Source organism: Ostrinia furnacalis, unplaced genomic scaffold (genome assembly GCF_004193835.3).
Source record: "Ostrinia furnacalis isolate ACB-3 unplaced genomic scaffold, ASM419383v2 OfSCF5720, whole genome shotgun sequence".
In the NCBI taxonomy this organism is placed as follows: Eukaryota; Metazoa; Arthropoda; class Insecta; order Lepidoptera; family Crambidae; genus Ostrinia; species Ostrinia furnacalis.
The window spans coordinates 103,540-126,017 of record NW_021135959.1 but is presented as its reverse complement, the minus strand read 5'-3'; the positions used below and the strand labels follow the sequence as shown (position 1 = coordinate 126,017).

Genomic DNA, 22,478 nt, shown 5'->3' with positions numbered 1-22,478 from the left:
TATCGACAATTTGGGAAATCATGGCCTTAAGCATGTTTATATCCGTTGTCTAGTACACATAGTACAAGCTTTGCTTAGTTTGCAGTGTAAAATGTCCAACGATATTTATTTATTTATTATTATTTACTATAAAATATGTCAAGGGCAGGAATTAAAAAGAAATTGAAACAAAACAAAGATGTCAGACTTTCGAACAAACGCAACACAGCTTTTTATTGTTGCTCTCTTCGTAACTTTATGAAGAGAATCACTATAATGGCAATAAAATCGACTATCCTCCAACAGGTATCGGACTGTATGCAGACGCTATTCCGCGGCAACTCGCTCGGCAGCAAGGTCATGGCGTTCTGCTTCAAGATATACGGCCATGAGTACCTTCAGGGCTTGCTGGAGCCATTGGTGTTGACGCTGTTGGATCAGTTCGATGGCCAGACTGATTTTAGCTTCGAAGTTGACCCCGCTAGGTGAGACTTTAGTTTCGAAGTTGACCCCGCAAGGGGNTATTCCGCGGCAACTCGCTCGGCAGCAAGGTCATGGCGTTCTGCTTCAAGATATACGGCCATGAGTACCTTCAGGGCTTGCTGGAGCCATTGGTGTTGACGCTGTTGGATCAGTTCGATGGCCAGACTGATTTTAGCTTCGAAGTTGACCCCGCTAGGTGAGACTTTAGTTTCGAAGTTGACCCCGCAAGGGGTCATCCATAAAGTACGTCACACGTAAAGAGGGGGGGAGGGGGTTGACAAAGTGTGACATGGTGTGACAAGGGGTGGGAGGGGTCCTAAGTTTTGTGACATCACATTTCAATTGTTTCAAATATTTGATATAATGTTGATTTCATTTAAAAAAAGTACTTAATTTAAATTAAAATAAAACTAATTTCGGAACTGCTGTTAATTTAATAATTTTTCGATGTGAAATTGCAAAACATGTGACGTCACACTAGGGAGGGGGGGTCTCAGAAATGTGACCACCTGTGACATGGACGGAGGGGGGGTCAAAAAATCATGAAATTCGTGTGACGTACTTTGTGGATGGCCCCCAAGGTGAGATTTTAGTTTCGAAGTTGACTCCGCTAGATGAGGAAACCTATTATAAATCTAGTTTTGTATACGAGTAACTTCAAGGCTTGCAGAAGTAATTGGTGGAGACGCTTCTAGACCAGTTTGATGGCCAGACCGACTTTGGCTTCGAAATTGATCCCGCAAGGTGAGATTTTAGTTTCGAAGTTGACCCCGCTAGATGAGGAAACCTATTCTAAATCTAGTTTTGTCTACGAGTAACTTCAAGGCTTGCAGAAGTCATTGGTGGTGACGCTTCTAGACCAGTTCGATGGCCAGACTGACTTTAGCTTCGAAGTTGACCCCGCTAGGTGAGATTTTAGTTTCGAAGTTGACTCCGCTAGATGAGGAAACCTATTCTAAATCTAGTTTTAGTCTACGAGTAACTACAAGGCTTGCAGAAGTCATTGGTGGTGACGCTTCTAGACCAGTTTGATGGCCAGACCGACTTAAGCTTCGAAATTGATCCCGCAAGGTGAGATTTTAGCTTCGAAGTTGACCCTGCTAGGTGAGGCTCAACCTATTCTAAATCTAGTTTTAGTCTACGAGTATGTCTCTAAGGCTTTCTGGAGTCATTGGTGATGACGTTGTTGGATCAGTTCGATGGTCAGACCGACTTTAGCTGCGAAATTGATCCCGCAAGGTGAGATTTTAGTTTCGAAGTTGACCCCGCTAGATGAGGAAGCCTATTCTAAATTTAGTTTTAGTCTACGAGTAACTACAAGGCTTGCAGAAGTCATTGGTGGTGATGTTGCTAGACCAGTTTGATGGCCAGACCGACTTTAGCTTCGAAATTGATCCCGCAAGGTGAGATTTTAGTTTCGAAGTTGACCCCACTAGATGAGGAAACCTATTCTAAATCTAGTTTTGTCTACGAGTAACTTCAAGGCTTGCAGAAGCCATCGGTGGTGACGCTGCTAGACTAGTTTGATGGCCAGACTGATTTTAGCTTCGAAGTTGATCCTGCTAGGTAAGGCTAGACCAACTGAAACCTAGTTTTAATTCACAAGTATAGATCGTTTCATCCACTCGGCCGCGCCCCAGCAATATTTGGTCTCGGTCGCGCGGGGTGCGGGGAGTGTGGTCCGAGCAATCCGTAAGGCATTACTGTAGTGTGCACGCACTCATGGATAATTTAGCATGTAACGATAACACTGAAATATTCGCGGAAGAGTGGTAGGGCGCGTCTTCGCGGTCTATACATGGCGGTAACGCTGCTCGACCAGTAACTTCGTAGTTTACCCCACCAGATGAGGTTAGACCTACTCAAATTCTAGCTCTAGTTTCTCCAAAGCTTATTGGAACCTCTGGTGGTGACGTTATGGACCAGTTCCACGAACAGATTGACTTTAGCTTCAAAGCGGACTCCGCAACTCGCTCGGCAGCAAGGTGATGGCGTTCTGTTTCAAGATATACGGCCATGAGTACCTTCAGGGCTTGCTGGAGCCATTGGTGTTGACGTTGTTGGATCAGTTCGATGGCCAGACTGATTTTAGCTTCGAAGTTGATCCTGCTAGGTGAGGCTAGACCTGTTTTAAATCTAGTTCTAGTCTACGAGTAGCTGCTAGATAGAAGCTGTAGATCCTTGCTACACAAGAGTTGCAGTGGTGGGAACTAGATGTGGGAATAGTCCCGTAGTCTACGAGTATCAAAATCAAAATCAAAAATATTTATTCAGTTTAGACCACAAGTGGCACTTATGAACGTCAATAGAAAATAATAAAAAAAGAAAAGGTAGCCCTTATGGGGCACTTTACATGTCTCCTTATCTTTTGGGCCCTTGGCGTATGTCCCTAAGGTTTGCTCAAGCCATTGGTGGTGACGTTGTTGGATCAGTTTGATGGCCAGACTGATTTTATTCTAGATCAAGTCTTTATTCTTTATAAGTATGTAGGCCCTTTCTAGGTCACTACTATATCGGGACAACATCACAGTTGGTGCTGAGAAAAAGTGGCGGAAGGAATTTAGCCTTTGTCAGCCTTTTATTTTCCTAAGTAATGGAATAGCATAGAAAGTATTTATTCTCAAAACTATTAAATAAGTGTGTACAGATTTTTATGCCAAAAAAGCGTCTGCGCATCATTTTATGAAGACAAACGCGCATTCACGGTATTATGAATAATAATATAATAATAATATTCATAATAATATGAATCTCCCAAACTATTGTGTATTTCAGTTTTATGTATAGTATCAACAATAACATACAATATAAAAAGGCCCTTATCACAAAAAAAAACACGTTGAATATTGGTTTAAACAACATTTCCATACTAAATGTCAATTTAAACAAGTGTTCAACGGGCGTTTAATTGATCCCTTTTATGTTAATCTATCTTCCAGACTGGACCCGAGCCAAGACATCGAAGTGAACCGCACCAATCTGATCGAACTCACCAAAGAGGTGTTCGATCGCATCGTCAACTCTGCGGACAAATTCCCTCCGCAGTTGAGGAGCATGTGCCACTGTCTTTACCAGGTATTTAAAAGATGGGAAGAGAGGGTATAAAAGAGAGAGTAATGCCTGTTTTCACCATAAATCTTTAATTTTACCCCTATGAAAACAAGATTCCTGATATGTTTTACCATAGGAGTAACTTAAAAATTAGGGACTGATGGTGAAAATGGGCATCAGAAATAAGGGGACAGGGACAGAATAAGATGGAGACGAGGGAAGCATTAGACTTAAGGCTGATTTACACGTATTAAGTAGATAGCTAAATTTTAACTTAATTTTTCGGGTAAGATGGTGGGCGGGGCTTGTCACTTGACACGTTTTGACAAGCAGTTTCATATCTTGATGTTTAGATAGAGATTTAAAGTTAAGTTAAAATTTAGTTACCTACTTAACACGTGTAAATCAAGAAAACTCCTGCATCATTGTCAATAGTATTTTATATTTTATCCACAGGTACTCAGCAAGCGGTTCGCTCAGTTCCCACAGACAAGCGTGGGTGCTGTTGGCACCGTTTTATTCTTGAGATTCATCAATCCAGCTATTGGTAAGTAAATAAATAATTGTCTAAAAAAAATCTACTGCCTCAAGTATAGACCCCATGAGCTTTCCCTTAAGGTTCAGTTAAACCAAAGCGATCACACGCGATCAGCAGGCGTGCAGCGATGGCGATCAGACTTAAATAAATAAATAAATATCCTTGGACATTTTACACTACGCTTCTAGTCCCAAACTAAGCTAAGCTTGTACTGTTTGCACTAGACAACGGATATAAACATACTTAAATACTTTTTTTTTGTAAATACATACATTGTAACACCCAGACCCATCACAGAAATTAAAATTCATCATTTCAATTTCTGCCCGGCCGGGAATCGAACCCGGGACCTCTCGGCATAGTAGTCCGTATCGAATCCACAACACCAAACGGTCGACAAATGCCAAACTACACCAAATGCATTGATCGCCATCGCTGCACGCCGGCTGATCGCGTGTGATCGCGTTCTTTTGGCTAAACCTTTAGCGTGCAACTGTTTTGACAGCTAAGCTACTGCCCGCATCTAGTCGTTTCCTGTGATCTTCATTTTGTCGTCGGTCCACTAAGTGGAAGACCTGCCTACACTACCCCACTCGATTACTTTTCTACCCTAACAGCCAAAGTGGGACAAACTTGGCCTTCACTGGTTGTGTTATTGGCGGTCAAGCTGTAGATCCTGGCTACACAGGAGTTGCAGCGGTGGGAACGAGAGGTGGGAATAGTCCCGTACCCCAACGGCCATCAGTTTTATGAACCACTAACGGTCGCCCGCGACTTCGTACGCGTGGATCCCGTTTTACCCCCTTAGGGGTGGAGTTTCGTTAAATCCTTTCAAAGCGAATACCTACGTCATAACATCTATCTGCATGCCAAATTTCAGCCCGATCCGTCCAGTGGTTTGGCTGTGCGTTGATAGATCATTATGTCAGTCAGTCAGTCACCTTTAGAGTTATATTAGATGTGCCCCGCTCACTGCCACTTAAGTTTGGCATGACAGTTCTACGAATCCTCATTTCTGATTAGAATATGGTTGGTTTTATAGATGACTAGCTTTCCGCCCACGGCTTCGCCCGTGTGAAATTTCCTTTGTTACAGATCGTCATAAATTATAGCCTATATGTTATTCTGGGTTATGAACAATAATATTGTAAAGTTTCATCGAAATCCGTTCAGTAGTTTTTGCGTGAAAGAGTAACAAACATCCAGACTTCCAAACTTTCGCGTTTATAATACTAATAGGAAGTAGGATTTTAATATACTCCTTTTTTTAACAGTGTCTCCCCAAGAGATGGGCATTGTCAGCCGTCCTGTGCCAGCGAAACTGAAGCGTGGCCTGATGCTGATGTCTAAAATACTTCAGAACATCGCGAACCACGTGGAATTCTCTAAGGAGCAACACATGCTGCCTTTCAACGACTTCCTGCGGGCGCACTTTGAGACTGGACGAAAGTGAGTCAAATTATATTAATTAGTTCGTTCGTTTCAGCCGTAAGACGTCCACTACTGGACAAAGGCCTCCCCCAAGGATTTTCATCAATACCGGTCCTGCGCTGCCCGTATCCAGGTGTTTCCCGCGACGTTCGCCAGATCGTCGGTCCACCTAGTGGAAGGCCACGTCGAAGCTACGTCTTCCGGTCCGTTGTCGCCACTCGAGAATTATTTTTATGCAGGGCAACTTTTCTGCCGATGGCCATAGACAGATGACAGTCTACATTTCTCATTATTTTTGGACTTTAAATCTAAGGCAACTAAACTCAGTTGTAAATAATATCCCAATTATTTCAGGTTCTTCATCCAAATAGCCTCTGACTGCGAAAGCGTAGACCAGACATCCCATAACCTGTCCTTCATAACCGATGCCAACGTGGTCGCCCTACACAGACTGTTATGGAACCATCAGGAGAGAATAGGGGATTATCTCTCTTGCAGTAGAGACCATAAGGCAGTGGGAAGGAGGCCTTTTGATAAGGTAAAGCTTTTAAAAGTTTAATTTTTTAAAATGCCATGTCTTGCAAATAAAGGAAAACTCAAGGTAATTTTTGACGTGGTAACTAAAACTTATATGAAAAAGTTATATTTCATAAGTGTCGCTTATGTTCAAAGAATGATAGGGAACAAATTATGAATAGTGAGACGGTTCTTTTAACAGGGAATACCTCTATAATAATATCCACTTTTTCAGATGGCAACACTCCTTGCGTACCTGGGACCACCAGAACACAAGCCTGTGGAGTCTAGGTGAGTTGTAGCCACTTAAAAATATTCCAAAATACTTATATTCCAATTTATTGTATTCTAAAAAACTAGCTTATATTCTTTACAATCCAAGAAGATGCGTCTACGTTTGCGTAGACACGTCTTGTTTTGTGTCACATACAAGCAGATATTTTACTAACCTTGGGCCACACATCGTAACATTCGGGCGACAGCCGAGCGATAGAGTGTATTTTCGGTTGTCACGTCTTAACTTTACGACTTTTGCCTTTATATGTATATTAGTAGCAGAGTAAACACAAATGAGTAGGTAATACGTATGCGCATACGTATTGGCGCGCGCTCACATACAAACCGCGCTCGGGCGTTTCTATGAAGATGACCTACTCATTTGTATTTACTCTGTTAATAGGAATATAAATGACATCATATTCCTCTTCCCATAGTTCCGGCTTACTCTTCTCCTCATACGCCCGCTGGTCCTCAATCGACATGTCCTCGACCAACTTCGAGGAGTTCATAGTGAAGCACAACATGCACGAAAAGGAAGAGTTCAAGAGCATCAAGAGCCTGAACATATTCTACCAGGCGGGCACCAGCAAGCTGGGCAACCCCGTGTTCTACTTCATCTCCAGGAGATATAAGTGAGTGTGGTCGCTTACTATGGGCCTCATAAGAAGGCTCAAGGTCACCCAAAGGGCGATGGAGCGTGCTATGCTCGGAGTTTCTCCAGGAGATGAGGATATCCGCAGGCGAACCAAAGTGACTGACATAGCCCGCAGAATCGCTGAAATCAAGTGGCAGTGGGCGGGGCACATAGCTAGAGCTGATGGCCGCTGGGGCAGGAAAGTTCTTGAGTGGCGACCACGAGCCGGAAGACGTAGCGTGGGCAGGCATCCCACTAGGTTGACCGACGATCTGGTGAAGGTCGCAGGAGGTGCCTAGATACGAGCAGCGCAAGACCGGTCTTGTGGAAATCCTTGGAGGAGGCCTTTGTCCAGCAGTGGACGTCTTTCGGCTGAAACGAACGATATTCTACCAGGCGGGCACCAGCAAGCTGGGCAACCCCGTGTTCTACTTCATCTCCAGGAGATACAAGTGAGTACTAGTACAGGATAATAATACGTAACTTATTCTACCGACGTGAGACGTGGTCGCTTACTATGGGCCTCATAAGAAGGCTCAAGGTTACCCAAAGGACGATGAAGCATGCTCAGCAAACTCGGGAACCCCGTGTTCTACTTCATTTCTAGGAGATACAAGTGAGTGAGCAGAATAATAATAAGTACTATAGTCTGGTCTGCGAGCACGTAGAATTTTGTCCAATGACCCCAAGCTACCCATCCTTATCGCTCGCGCGTAATTATGTTGCTGTCGCGACTGTGCGACGGGCGCCCGCAGTGAGTGTGCGAGCGCGATAGCAACATAATTACGCGCGAGCGATAAGGATGGGTAGCTTGGGGTCATTGGACANCAATGACCCCAAGCTACCCATCCTTATCGCTCGCGCGTAATTATGTTGCTGTCGCGACTGTGCGACGGGCGCCCGCAGTGAGTGTGCGAGCGCGATAGCAACATAATTACGCGCGAGCGATAAGGATGGGTAGCTTGGGGTCATTGGACAAAATTCTACGTGCTCGCAGACCAGACTATACGTACAGAAAGTTTTCTTCTTCTTCTTCCTCGGCCCCTCACTGATGAGGGTCGTGGCTACTCTTGCTCTACAGTTTTCTTCGCGAAGGCATTTTATAAAATATCTACTCAATGTCGTCAATAATACCGCGTCTGAGAGTCGGGCACCGTTTCGTTTGCATACGTGCAATTCAGTGATCGGCACTGTGCCGATGCGATAGGGCTGACAGCTACAATCTATTGTGTCGCCATCTAGCGCACCACACGCGTTTAACATCGGCGATCGGCGATTTAGTTTTTCAACCGACTTCAAAAAAGGAGGAGGTTCTCAATTCGACCCGTTTTTTTTTTTTTCTATGTTTGTTACGCGATAACTCCGCCAATTATGAACCGATTTGAACAAATCTTTTTTCGGCGTATAGGTAATACCTCAAGGGTGGTCCCATTTAAATTTAATAATAGAAAAAACAACCCCCAAGGGTGGAAAATTGGGGATGAACTTTTTTATATGCAATATCTCCGCCGATTATAAATCAATTTGAACGATTATTTTTTTGTTGAATAGGTATTATCAAAAGGGTGGTTTCATTCGAATTTGAAGAAAATATTTCACCCCTAAGGGTGGAAAATTGGGGATGAACTTTTTTATACGCAATATCTCCGCCGATTATGAACCAACACGCATTTGAAGTCGGTTTTATTTTTTTTAAAAGTTAATTACACTGGTCAACAAAAAAACAAAAAAAATAAAATTGTTTGTTTCCTGTGATTTTTTTTCTGTTTCTATCTCGAATTGACGCATATTTTTTAAATATGGCAACAGTTTTTCCCTAACAGCTTTTGTTTTTAAGTTATAGCTATCTACCTTCATTTAATATTTTTAGGAGATGAATTTAGCAACCACACATTTGATGAAGTTGCGAATTACGATTCTGCATCATACAGTCAGACACTAAAAGTAGAATGTTTGATGTGGGACAACAGGATCACCCCCACTCTTCCCGTGGATGTCGTAAGAGGCGACTAAGGGACAAATATGCGAACATCAGGCCTCCTCAACCCGTCTGGCCAGCGTGGGGAGTGTAGGACAAATCCTCTTGCCTCTGGTACATTAGAGGGTCGTGGTCCTGCAGTGGAGACTAAGGCTGAGGTGCACAATCTTATTTTGACTTAAACAAACGTCAAAAATCTGACAAACTCCATGCAAAAAGCACCGGTTAATGTTGAAGTTACGGTCAAAGTAAGTTGGTGCAACTCAGCCTGATTTAATAAATGATGAAGATGTTTTTGATTCACACAACTTTGCAAGTAAAAGAAGAAAGTATCTTAGCGTTATTCTTGTCACTGTCAAGGTTTCATTGATACTCATGACCTAGAATCAATGAGAATCACTTGACACTGAGATGGTGAATGAGGCTCTAAGAACGCTTTCACATTAGGGCGTTTGTAGCGCGACAGCGGCGTTTTTATAATATGAAGGCGCATCCGCTGTCACATAGTGTTTTTAGTTTGTCGGCCGTTTGGTGTAGTGGTTCGAAACGGACTACTATTCCGGAGGTAGCGGGTTCGATTCCCGCACAGTACAAACATTTGCGTGCATGAACATATTTGTTTGTATTAGACTGGGTGTTCTCTATGTATAATAAGTATGTATTTACAAAAAAAAAGTATTTAAGTATGTTTATATCCGTTGTCTAGTACCCATAGTACAAGCTTTGCTTAGTTTGGGACTAGAAGCGCAGTGTAAAATGTCTAAGGATATTTATTATTTATATAAAGTATGACATTTTCGGCAATCGCCTAAATATGAAAGCGCTCAAAAATTATAATCTTGTTCCAGGATCGGCGAAGTGAACGCAGACCTGCTGATCTACCACGTGATCCTGACTCTGAAGCCGTTCTGCCAGCAGCCTTTCGAGCTGATAGTAGACTTCACGCACACCAACTCGGATAACAGGTTTAGGTATACCGGGTGTCACTGTCGTGCTCATATCCATTGGGTGGTTGCTATGGTCTGGAACAAAGCTTCTATGTAGTACCTACACTAGACAGGCAAAACGGGGACAGGGTAGCTATAGGTCCAGCCCTTAACTAAGTCAGTGCCTGAGTTGTGGGCGCGGCATCGGAGGGTGTTTTTGAGACGTTAAACGACATCGAGACGTCAGATGTGCTTCAAGCTACATAGTCGCTTTTGCCATCAAAATCTATAGGGTAGTCGCGTTTTACTCAAAAAAAGTTCTAATAGCACTAATTTTATTTATTTGGTAATAATTTGAAGCGACAATATCCAAACCATAGATCACAGAAAGTAAAGGGAGATGTGACAAAGGGGCGTGGCCAGTGTCGCAGCAATATGCCCAAAAACAGAACACATTGCTCGCGACAGCAATGATGACAGCTGCGACGTTATGTAAACAGTTTATATTGCTTACGTAGTACTAAAGATTGTTCGAACGTTGAGTAACCGCAGTGGATAGTGAGCACATTCAAACTGACAAAATATATTCAATCGCAAGTCACTGCGTATGTAGTTGTGGTGAACCTATTCGTAACACAAGCATATTAGCTTAGTACGAGGGGTAAACCGGGACATTCTTTAGTGAGCAATATTTTAGTTTAGAACAGCCTGTCTAGTACCTACATACTACATACCTAGAAGTCTTAGTTTGGGACCATAAATTTTAGAGCTTTTGAAACATCATACGCGCTGTGTAATTTCACAACGATCATAGAATGATAGTAGTGCAAGGTCATATATTTATTGCTTTATAGATTCAGTGTTATGTGTCTTCATGAAGAACCATAGGGTACATTTTGTCTTGAGTTTTCAAGCGAATATGATCTTTAAGTCTCGGATATACGGTGCAGATTCCATTGATCTAATGTGCTATATTAATCGTTTTGGCTGTACCCGATTCAATGGATTTTGCACCTTACGTCTATAGCATTCGGACCGTATTTGTGTGATGCTACTTTGATGTTTTTCTGTGCTGCGTTAATTCTACTATACCTTTCGTTTTAAAGGACTTTTAAAGACATTTTATAATATTATTTGCAATATTATCAACAAAATTAAATCTCCTTTCATAAGAACATCGAGATATTTCAAATACTCCAAAATATCAGTCACTTTTTAACTACTGAACGATTTGTGCTGTAAATAGTCATTATAACGTAGGCATCCGCTAAGAAAGGACTTCCCAAAATTCATCCCCTAAGGGATTGAACGGGTGTCCAAATATTCTCTGAAAAACAAGACATTATAGTCAGTAGAAGTGGAAAGCTAGTGCGAAAGTTAACTGCGCACCTTGTTGGAATGCGACTCTCCCTCCCACTTACCCGCGTTCGCCCCGTCTGTACGAGAGCGTCGATGTGACGTCACGGCCGCCAGATATTGATCGTTTCATCCACTCGGACGCGCCCCACCATTCTTCCGCTGCTGTTTGAGTGTTATCGGTACACGCTGAATGCTCCATGAGTGCACACGCACACTACAGTAATGCCTTACGGATTGCTCGGACCACACTCCCCGCACCCCGCGCGACCGAGACCAAACGTTGCTGGGGCGCGCCCGAGTGGATGAAACAATCTATACGCAGCCCTTTAAGGCCTCAGCCTCGAACTTAGCGGGCAGCGGGGCGGGAGCGGCGGCGGCGCGGGAGCGGGGTGGGCAACGCAGACCCGTTCTCGAAACAAGCGGGCAGCTCGCGCGGCGCTTTAGCGGCGAAGTGTTGTGTTTGGGGTTGTGTTGTCGAGATATTTGTTTTTATTCGCAAACGAAATGTCTGAACAACGGCGACAATTTTATTTCGATTCAAATTTATTCCTAACGCTCGATTTATTGTGGGCAAAAGAAGGAGTGCCCTGCCCGCTCGTTGCCCGCTCCCTCGCCGCTGCCCGCTCGTTGCCCGCTGTCGCGCCGCTGTTTTCGAGAACCGGTCTATTTGATTTTACGCATAAGATCCTGCCGCTCCCGCGCCGCCGCCGCCGCCGCCCCGCTGCCCGCTAAGTTCGAGGCTGAGGCCTAACAGTCATAGTATAGTCAAATTTTTATTGTTTTTGGACCTTAAGACAAGCGAATAAGGTTCAAAATATGGTGGGAACTATATTCCCTCTGCCTTATAAAGGTTTTATTCGACCGGGTTGTAATTTAACCTCAATTTCTATCCTCAGGACTGACTTCCTTCAGAAATGGTTCACCGTACTACCGGAGGTGGCGTATATAAATATACACGCCTGCTACATATACAACTGCAACAGCTGGGTTAGGGAATATACGAAGTTCCATGACACCATATTGGCACCGTTGCGGGTAAGTGCATACTTTTATAGACTTTATTGGGTAGTGTTAGGGTTGAATTTGGATATATTCTGAAAGTCTGATTTCGAATCTGGAATAGGGCTACTTTAATAGATGTAATGAACCGTATTTTGAGAGGCGTTAAGGTTTAATTTTGCTTACATAAACATACACGCCTGCTGTACAATTTTATGTATTTTAATTGACTCTGAACCTGTTTTGGTGACTCTTTGTATAAATAATGGGACTTACGGAACGGTCCTAGAGCGCAACCACGACTGGCTCCCCGCTAATCCCCGCTAAATTTTGTCAGTGTGTGCGTGCGCGCCGCATACGTGTTGGCGCGCTCACATACAAACCGCGCTCGGTGCGTTTCTATGAAGATGACCTACTCATTTGTATTTACTCTGGTCCTAGGCTACTCGAATACGAAATATGGGCTAAAAAGTTGAGGCACGGTCCCATAATTTCTACGATGCGTATTAGCGATATGAAACTTTATTTCTTTACAATTTAGCATTTTTAATGGACTTACTTCTTTGTGAGAAACAGAGGTACCTACAGTTAACAGAAAATATGACTATGAATTTTTGTTGCAACTACATAAGATACTACAGTGTTACCATAATGTGCCGTCGTCTTTACAACTATTATAATACCTTTGTAACACCCTCAGGGCAACCGAAAGCTGGTCTTCATAGACAACCACAGCCGTCTCAGCGAGTTTGTGGATGTTGAACAACAGAAGCTTCCCGGAGCGACGCTGGCGTTGGAAGAGGATCTCAAAGTGTTCAGCAATGCTCTGAAACTGTCTCATAAGGACACTAAAGTTGCTATCAAGGTACAGTTCAACTGTAGGAAGCTTTGTGTGTAGATGTATAGCCCGACCAGGAACATAAAAACCCTCGCCAATGTTGCGGAAAACTAATGCTACTAATTTCTTTTAATGGCAACAGTAACTGAAAACTTCATTGATATGTCACCTTGCATGTCAATAATTAAACTGTCTATTGCTGTCAAAGTGTAAACAAATGTGTTATTGTAAATGTGTGCAATTGATTTTGTGAATTAAATTGCTAATAACTTTTTATAGACTTTTTATCCTCTGAAACTGTCGATCGACTGGCCTGATGTTCGCATATTTTTTCCTATAGTCTACTCTTATGAGATCAAAGAGAAGGGTGTCCTGTTATGAAAATATCTTTGATTCACGTTATTATCTTTGCAGGTGGGACCCACGGCGCTTCAGATTACCTCGGTGGAGAAGACCAAAGTACTGGGCTTGCCAGTCCTGTTGAATGATGTGTACTACGCATCGGAAATCGACGAGGTATGATTTTTATTACCTACTTCTAAGGCACCTCTCATACATTTGTGCTATCGAATATGCAACAAAATAATTTGAATTTGCTAAAACTGATTAATTCGATTGAGCCTAGATTTTACGACGATTTTATTGTTGGAATTTGCCATATTCCTTTGATTTGTGTCAAGTGCCTTACACTTTAGATGCATCTACTGTTCATATGTACCATCTACCTTGTTTCATCTGTTCAAATGTGCCATCTGCTTACATGATTAACACCCATATTCACAAATCCTTGCTTAAGTGAAGCAGCAATTACAACGCACAGCGTTGAATAGAGATTTGTGATTGGTTCGTGTTTCGCCCTGTGCGTCCACGCGCACTGTGAGACCTCATAGTAATGTTTGTGGCGCTAAAATCCTATGTATTGCTATCCTATTGTATGCCTTGAATGTAACATTTGTCATGCTTATTCAAAATCTACTGTTTCGTGCCTTACAAGTTTCACAAATTTTCTGTTCAAATGTGCCATATTCGTTTCAGGTGTGCCTAGTGGATGACAATCAGTTCTCTCTCTCAATCATCAACGAAGGAACGCCTCTGAGCTTCATACACAATGACTGCGATAACATAGTGCAGTCCATCATACATATCAGGAACAGATGGGAGTTGAGCCAGCCGGTGAGTTATCTGTCAGATATGTTGTAGATAAAGGTCGCAGGTAGCTTTTTATCTGTCAGATAAGTTGTAGATAGAGTTCGCAAGATTATATGTTTTAGGTAAAAGATTTGGTGAGGGTCGCGGGAAGCGCCTGAATGCGGAAATCCTTGGGGGAGGCCTTTGTCTAGCAGTGGACGTCTTTTGATTGAAATGATGATACTTTTGATAGTGTAGGGATGTTTCTTTTAAAAAACCGGTTCGCAAAAAATTACTCTATGAAGCTCCAAACTTGACTCGATTACTCATCATAGATTGTGACAAGGCAGAAATCCTTGGTGCCTTAGGCCCGGTTTCAGATTATCAGATTATCAGATTTCAAATTTAAATTTAAAATACGTTTATTGTGAACCACATGTACACATCGGTTGTCAAATTATAAATTGGTGTTGATCGGCTGCATTCCGCCTTGAAGGCATACATACTCTGTCAAATTCTATAGAAAGCTTTGACGCCACGACATTTCTCCGCTCCGCTCCGCTTAGGTGGAATCCGGGCCTTGGTCCCAATTTGCACTTGACGTTTCAGAATCGTTTGACTCTAAATGAAATGACCTGTGGCCTAATTCACGTATTTGGAAACAGTCAAATTGTCGTTGACGTTTAGAAGTCGTCCTATTGAAAAACAGTCCTAAATCCGTATTCACGTGTCATTTCGATAGAAATATTAATCGATAGGATTGTATAGTTCCAAAATACTGAACTGTCCTATGCATGACATTGACAGTGGGGCGCCACCGTCAATACCGGATCGCTAGTTCCGATTTTTGCCATGTTGGAAACCATATAGTTGAACGATGGTAGCGCCCCCCTGTCATTGAGTTTGGCGGGACAGTTCAGCGTGGGTCATCTATAACTCAGAGATTTGTCATTTGACGTTTAATCACTGTCATCCGATTAAACCAAACATAAAAATAGGTGAATACCGCGGAGGCAACGATTGAATACGTATAAAAACGAAATCGAAACAAAATCGGGCGATTAACACGTGAATACGAAAAGTGACACTAGCGATCAAATCGCTTGCATATATCGCACGTTCATAATCAAACTGTCACTATACAAAAAAGTCGATTTTTCAGGAAAAGCATTTGAAATGCTCAAATTTTAAAACCCTTGCAAAATGAGCAAAATGCTATTAAATGTTTTGTTTTTTGTTAAAGACCAGTAGTGGCTTATTTGGCTTTTACGGAAATATAATTATCTTTCAAATTATCATAATGGTTTATTTAATATTTAATTTTTTCTCTAAAAATAGTGTCACTTTTCCACTAAAATTGAGACAGTGACAGTTTTCAATTAAAAACGTGTTAATGTTGTATTATTAATTCCGGTAGAAATGTCACTATTTTCATATAAATTTGACGATGAAAAATAAAAAAATGATTATTATTAAATAAAACTAACACAAAAAAATCAGTAATTTTAATGAACTTAAAACTTAATAATTTGGATTATGTGGTACCAATGGTAACAGTAATAAATGTAAATTCTCGATCAGAAATAAATACGTTACACACATGAAATTACTATAAAACTACATCACATAAATCAACTTCTTAGAAAATAAGGTACTCTCTTGTTCAGGCAGCCTTTAAACAACCAGAACTTGATGACCTCGATGAACTTGACGAACTAGATAGTGATTTTTCATGGGAAAAAGGCTCAGAGAAGTAGGTTTAAATTCTGGATCATTATCCAGCGGCCATTACCTCTGCGAGCTATGTGCCCCGCCCACTGCCACTTGATTTTAGCGATTCTGCGGGCTATGTCGGTCACTTTGGTTCTCCTGTGGCTCTCCTCATTTCTGATTCAATCACGTAGGGAAACTAACTGAGCATCGCACGCTCCATCACCTTTTGGGTGACCTCTCAGATTCATAAAATATCACTGGCAACACACACTGATCAAAATTTTGTCTTGAGGCACTGCGGTATTTCGGACGTGAGTATATCACGAAGCTTCCCGAAAGCTGCCCAGCCAAGTTGGATTGACGATTGACTTCTTTCTCGAAGTTGGACCTGCGTAACTGGACTGTTTGTCCCAGGTCAGTAAACTTTCGAGTGTAGAGTCTCCAGATAAGTGGATACTACATGGACATTTGACATGTTTTTTGTCTTGTCCATATTCATTTTCATACTCATTCATCAGGCCCACTTGTTGAGAGGCTCTACTTAGGCCATCGAGCATTATGCCTAGATCTTCCACAGTCTAAGCCATGATTACGACATCGTCCGCAAATCGAAGGTGGATTATGTACTCGTTGATATTTATGCTGAATCCGCTCCAGTTCAGAAGCTTGAAAACATCTTCCAGGGCGGTGTTGAACAGTATCGGAGATATGACATCTCCCTGTCTCACCCCTTGCTGCAACTGGATGAGTTTCGAGTCCTGATCCTGGAGACGAACCGACATTGTGGCGTTTTCGTACAAGCCTTTCAACACTTCGATGTATCTATAGTCAATTTGGCACCGTTGGAGAGACTGTAGCACTGCTCAGATCTCGATCGAATCCAAGGCTTTTTCATAGTCCACAAACGCTAGACAAAGTAGTAATTACCTTGATAATTTCTTTGATTTTACTAGTGTTTCGATTGACTGGTGGCATTTTTGTTAGATAAAATTATAACTACTTAGTCATTTAAAAATATTTCTTGTTGTTTTAATATTTCACTATTTGGATAAGCACAATATTATACGAAGTGATGAACAATCTTTTTAAAAATGTAAGAGAAATATTGTCACTTTTTGTTTTAAGGCGTTTTTCGTATTACTTTATTGTGACTTATCTTATGGTTTTGGAGTAAAAGCGTATTTATGCTAAAAATGACGTTTTTCAACACAGAGTTTACATAACTATCACAGCGTGCCCGTCCAGATCCCGTCACTACTAAAACGTGTCACTGTTACTCACAACAAATGCCGGTTTTCCCATTAAACTCCATAACGACACTAGTGATATCTGCCGAACTATTTGAGCTTTAAGCTTGGGATTTTTACAGCATGCACTTTTCGCGGAGCGCTGATAGATGGCGATGTTAACTCAATTTCTCCCAATTTCGTATAGTGACGGTTTGATTATGAACGTGCGATATTGATACGTGAATTGGGCCACTGATAATGATGACATGTATCATTTCTCCGTAGGACTCAGTGACGGTCCACCAGAAGATTCGCCCCAAAGATGTGCCGGGAACGTTGCTCAACATGGCTCTTTTGAATCTCGGCTCATGCGACCCCAACCTTCGGACGGCGGCCTATAACCAGCTCTGTGCGTTAACTACCACCTTTCATTTGAAGATTGAGGGACAGCTCATGACATCGTCGGGCTACGGTTAGTCTTTGTTAATTCATGCTATGATAAAATTTTATCGACGATTTTAGAAGACAAATTATGGATATGGACAAATGGTCAAATACCTGCCTAAATGTCTAAAGATATTGATTAATTTATTAAACGTTACAGGTCTTTGCATCCCGTCAAACAATACCATCTTCATCAAATCCATCAGTGAGAAACTGGCGCACAACGAACCGCATTTGACTTTGGAGTTTTTGGAAGAATGCATTCAGGTACAGTACACATTTTCTGCTTCGAAAAAGGGTTCTTTAGTTCAATATTACGTTGTATCATCGTTTATATGAAAATTGTAATCTTAACTTCGAACTCCTCCTATGTTTTTCTGATCAACTTCGTTGCGGGACGTGACAGTTTAACTTTCCCCCGGGACAAATTTGGCCTCCACTGGTTGGGTTATTTGCGGTCAAGCTGTAGATCCTGGTTATACAGGAGTTGCAGCGGTGGGAACGAGAGGAAGGAATAGGCCCGTTTTAGAATAACAATGATTTTTTAGTCTTAATCTGTATTGAAATTATCTTTCTTTTATTTTAGGGCTTCAGGGGATCTACGATTGAACTGAAGCATTTGTGTTTGGAGTACATGACTCCATGGCTAGCCAATATGGTCAGGTATGTATGATAATACTAGCTTTCCGCCCGCGGCTTCGCCCGCGTGGAATTTTGTCTGTCACAGAAAAACTTTATCGCGCGCGTCCCTGTTTCAAAAACCGGGATAAAAACTATCCTATGTTCTTTCCCGGGACTCAAACTATCTCTATGCCAAATTTCATCAAAATCGGTTGCGAGATTTAAGCGGGAAAGCGTAACAGACAGACAGATAGAGTTACTTTCGCATTTATAATATTATTAGTTGGGATAAAGTTTTCAAGATATTTGTTGTTGTATTGTTATTTCTTGTATAGACTTAGATGTATACGATTCTATAGGTGTGGGCAAAATTATGTAATTTTACACTGTCAACAAGTAAAACACTTCATATAGGCTCACTTCTTAATTATTTATTTATAAACAAAGTTCTTAATCGATCTCGTAAAGAAACACCGAGCATAGCCCTTTCCCGTAGACCCAGAGTGAGTGGCCACGTTTCAGAGTTATATGTCATCACTTGGTGGTAACATATCTTGATTTTTTACTTTCGTCGCATTACGGTATTTTGGTATTTTACTAATTACAATTTTTAAAAATGTTTAGCTAAACTATGTTATAGACATTAGATTTTTAAATAATTATGATCCTCTTGGTACATCGTTACGAAAACGTTAAAAGATTTTGCAAGCATGTAGCTTAAATACGTTTCGTTATTTCGTCCAGATTCTGCAAGCCGACCGACGAGTCCCGTCGGCAGAAGCAGGTGGCCCAAATCCTGGAGAAACTCATCACCCTCACTATAGAGGAGACGGAAATGTACCCATCGGTCCAGGCCAAGATATGGGGCTCCATCGGGCAGGTGTCCGAGCTAATTGACATGGTGTTGGATAGCTTCATACAGCGGAGCGTCAACTCGGGTGAGACACCATCATCATTGGTTGATTAGTCACTTGTAGGAGCATCATCGATGGGGCAGCAAGGTTCTGGAGTGGAGGCTACGTACCGGAAAGCGCAGCGTAGGACGTCCATCCATAAAGGTAGCGGGAAGGCGCTGGATGCAGGCCGCCACCAAACGACCATTGTGGAAATCATTGGGGAGGCCTATGTTCAGCAGTGGACGTCCTGTGGCTGAAATGATGATGATGAGGAGGTGATCATTACGTTATTTTGTCATCACTGCAGAAGGACGAGTCTCTAGTCTTGATACTAGATAGATTAGATACTTTTGCCACTCCAGAGACAAAAATAATTAGTCTACACTTCCCACCCTAATAGAAGTTCGTATCGCCTCTTGTGACATCCATTGGAAGTCATAATAATTATGTTCACATTACCTCCAAAACTATGCTACTATAGTCAAAGTTCTGTAGCCAAGCTATCTCCAACGTCCATCTGCCATTTATGGGTTTTGGGACTCCCTGTACGTTGAGAGACATGATAGGGCATCGTGATTGCATTAACTACCAAAATGTCATCTAAGTACATGACACAATTTTTTGGTCGACTGTTTATAAAAAGTATGTCATTCGTATTATGATACAATGAGGGCTATCGTTTTACCAGTTAGCGCCACTGTAGAGTAAGGTCCTGTCACTTGCTAGTAGCGAAGACAGTGGCATCAACTGGTGAGCGCTAAAGTGGTAGGAAGACTATCGCATTTGCACTCATCAAGATGGCGCCACTGTAGAGTAAGGTCCTGTCAATCGCCAGGGGTGCCAACTGTTAAGTATAAAAACGATAGCCCTCATTCACATGTATACTTTGTACATCTGTAGCAACCCATGACATTCCTTTTTTCCCTTCCAGGCCTCGGTTCCCCAATGGTGGAGATAATGGCCGACACCGCGGTGGCGTTGGCTTCAGCCAACGTGCAACTGGTCAGCAAGAAGATCATCGGCCGGGTGTGTCGGGTGAGTGACGTCAGACTTGTCTTAACACGTTCACTGACCAGTTAAAATGATGAATGAAGCTCTGTCTCCGGAATTTACATTGTTTTTGGAGTTTAGGACAAAAGGGATACGGTTAAAAATATGGTGGGAATTATATTTCCTAGTTTTTTTTAACTCTTTCCACGGCAGTGTACGTACAGTGTAGCAGACATAATAGTAAAACTTTTATTATACTTCCCACTTTTTTAAGGGTTAAAGTGTTAGGTTCAAACAAATAAAAGTTACTAAATAAATGTAGGCAAGTATTTATTTATATAAACTTTTTTCATGTTGAACGGGGTGTACATGGCAAACTTATGCGATACTAGCTTTCCGCCCGCTGCTTCGCCCGCGTGGAATTTTGTCTGTCACAGAAAAACTTTATCGCGCGCGTCCCTGTTTCAGAAATCGGGATAAAAACTATCCTATGTAAAAACTGTCCCGGGTCTCTAAACTATTTTTATGCCAAATTTCATCAAAATCGGTTCAGCGGTTTAGGTGTGAAAGCGAGACAGACAGAGTTACTTTCGCATTTATAATATTAGTATAGATGGCACTATTTCAATGTCAGTACAAGCGTACGAGCGCTGTACAAAATATTAGAAGGTTGCTTATTATTTATTTTTTCACAAAAGTGACTGTTTCTTCCGCTACTTCTTCTCAGCATCAGTAATATCCCAAAGTGGTGCTAGGGCAAGCTTTATTGCCCCAAAAAGGGCCTACATACTGATAAAGAATTTCAAGTATTCAAAAGTTTTGTTTACGCCCGCAGGCTCTAGCAAATCTACCAAATAATATCCTGAGTCCTGTAACCCCGGCTAGCGTGAGTCTCCCATTGTATTTCTACACGTCTCTATTATTTCGTTCTGTTGGACAGTTTGCCTCATAAAGTTAATATTCGGAATTGAGCAACAACCACGAGCTGTCAAACGAAACCGATTTTAGGATGTCACTGGATGTCATTTGTGTGTCAGTGTCAGGATTATTTTACTGTTCTGAAGCACTATTTATCATAAACATCTACGATTTCACTGAGTGAAAAAATATTAGAGTTCATATTTTCGATGTGTCAATAAGTGCTAAAGAATTGTCAAATAGTTGCAAAAAACGGTTCTATTACGTCGCATCTCGCATCTCTTTTTATCACACAGTTTGCTACTAGTGGCATCTCGCTCGCTCAGTCATTTGTTGCTATATTCCGCTAGGTATATTAACTTTATGGTTTATCTTCAGTTCGTTCACCCGATTGGCCGATCTTGCATTCAAAATTGAACTCTATTCAGTTGTTATTTAGATTAGTTGTTTCATGAGTGTCAAATGATGTGATGCTTCTATGGGTTGTATACAGGATTTGCGCATTAGATGCGTTCTGCGGTCAGATCAAAATGAACGCAGCCCGCAACACGTATGAACAACATTGTCGGTCTCTCTCTATGTTAGGCCCAGAACAGACGGTGAAACGCAACTGCAACGAAACTGCAACTTTCTGATGATTCTGATGAATGAAACTGAAACTGAAAGTTTCAAACTGGTCGCGTCATGTGTGGTCTCTCAACGGACGCTATGGCAGAAACTTAGATGCAACTCAAAAGTAACTAGCAATTGCAGTTTCGTTGCAGTTGCGTTTCACCGTCTGTTCTGGGACTTACAGTAAAAACTCACAATCGGTCAAAACCACTTTTGACTGCAAACATCAGTCAAAAGTGATATTGACCAGGGCATCAGGGCACCGATGATGACCGATTATGAGTTTTGACTCTAATATCTATACAGTTTGTGATTTTTGCGATCTAACATTGATACGCAAACTGACAGCGTTTATTTGACCTGACCGTAGAACGCATCCAATGTGAGAGATGCTTAAAACGAGGACGAGATTTGGCGTCTCTGATGGCGTGTGACGTCATCATTTGGACGAGTTATGACGTCATATCATTCCAGGTGGTGGACAAGACCTGTCACGCACCTACTGCGATGCTGGAGCAGCATATGATGTGGGACGACATCGCTATACTGGCCAGATACCTGGTAAGTCACACTTGCATGTAAAAGAGCTATTTACGTGGGACACTATTTAAGTTGTGAGCCTAACTATGAAAACAAAGTAGTTTATTATTAAAATGGTATTGATTGCGTTTATTGGTATTGTCTTTCATGATTTATGTACTTTTTAATGTGTCCGAAACACTTTTCATAGCATTTTTTCCACTCAGCTTTAAGCACCTCCAAAGCATGGTTTTTGACCGCACCGACAGTTGCTTCTGGCTACATAAATCGCTGTTCACGCATTTAATTTTAATACACTCGACATCAAATAAATCGCACCTCCCGCTACAAGCATTTTCAAACGTATGCATCCCCACTTCCCACCAATATTGGCACC

The 22,478-nt window shown here is 41.8% G+C and overlaps 1 protein-coding gene across 1 annotated transcript in view; it reads left to right on the top strand.

The window, feature by feature from the left end:
- Nucleotides 1–285: 285 nt before the first annotated feature.
- The window catches only part of Nf1 (neurofibromin 1), a gene marked incomplete at its 5' end in the record, with an annotated part of 54,050 nt that continues 31,857 nt past the window's right edge, over nt 286–22,478 (top strand). The window contains 18 exons of the mRNA XM_028316469.1: nt 286–464; nt 3,402–3,537; nt 3,970–4,060; nt 5,326–5,500; nt 5,837–6,020; nt 6,234–6,289; nt 6,712–6,909; nt 9,738–9,860; nt 12,071–12,209; nt 12,874–13,038; nt 13,426–13,527; nt 14,047–14,184; nt 17,367–17,553; nt 17,686–17,792; nt 18,112–18,188; nt 18,891–19,084; nt 19,974–20,077; nt 22,037–22,123. Coding sequence (XP_028172270.1) covers nt 286–464; nt 3,402–3,537; nt 3,970–4,060; nt 5,326–5,500; nt 5,837–6,020; nt 6,234–6,289; nt 6,712–6,909; nt 9,738–9,860; nt 12,071–12,209; nt 12,874–13,038; nt 13,426–13,527; nt 14,047–14,184; nt 17,367–17,553; nt 17,686–17,792; nt 18,112–18,188; nt 18,891–19,084; nt 19,974–20,077; nt 22,037–22,123 — 2,442 coding nt within the window. The remainder of the gene's footprint in view (nt 465–3,401; nt 3,538–3,969; nt 4,061–5,325; nt 5,501–5,836; nt 6,021–6,233; nt 6,290–6,711; nt 6,910–9,737; nt 9,861–12,070; nt 12,210–12,873; nt 13,039–13,425; nt 13,528–14,046; nt 14,185–17,366; nt 17,554–17,685; nt 17,793–18,111; nt 18,189–18,890; nt 19,085–19,973; nt 20,078–22,036; nt 22,124–22,478) is intronic.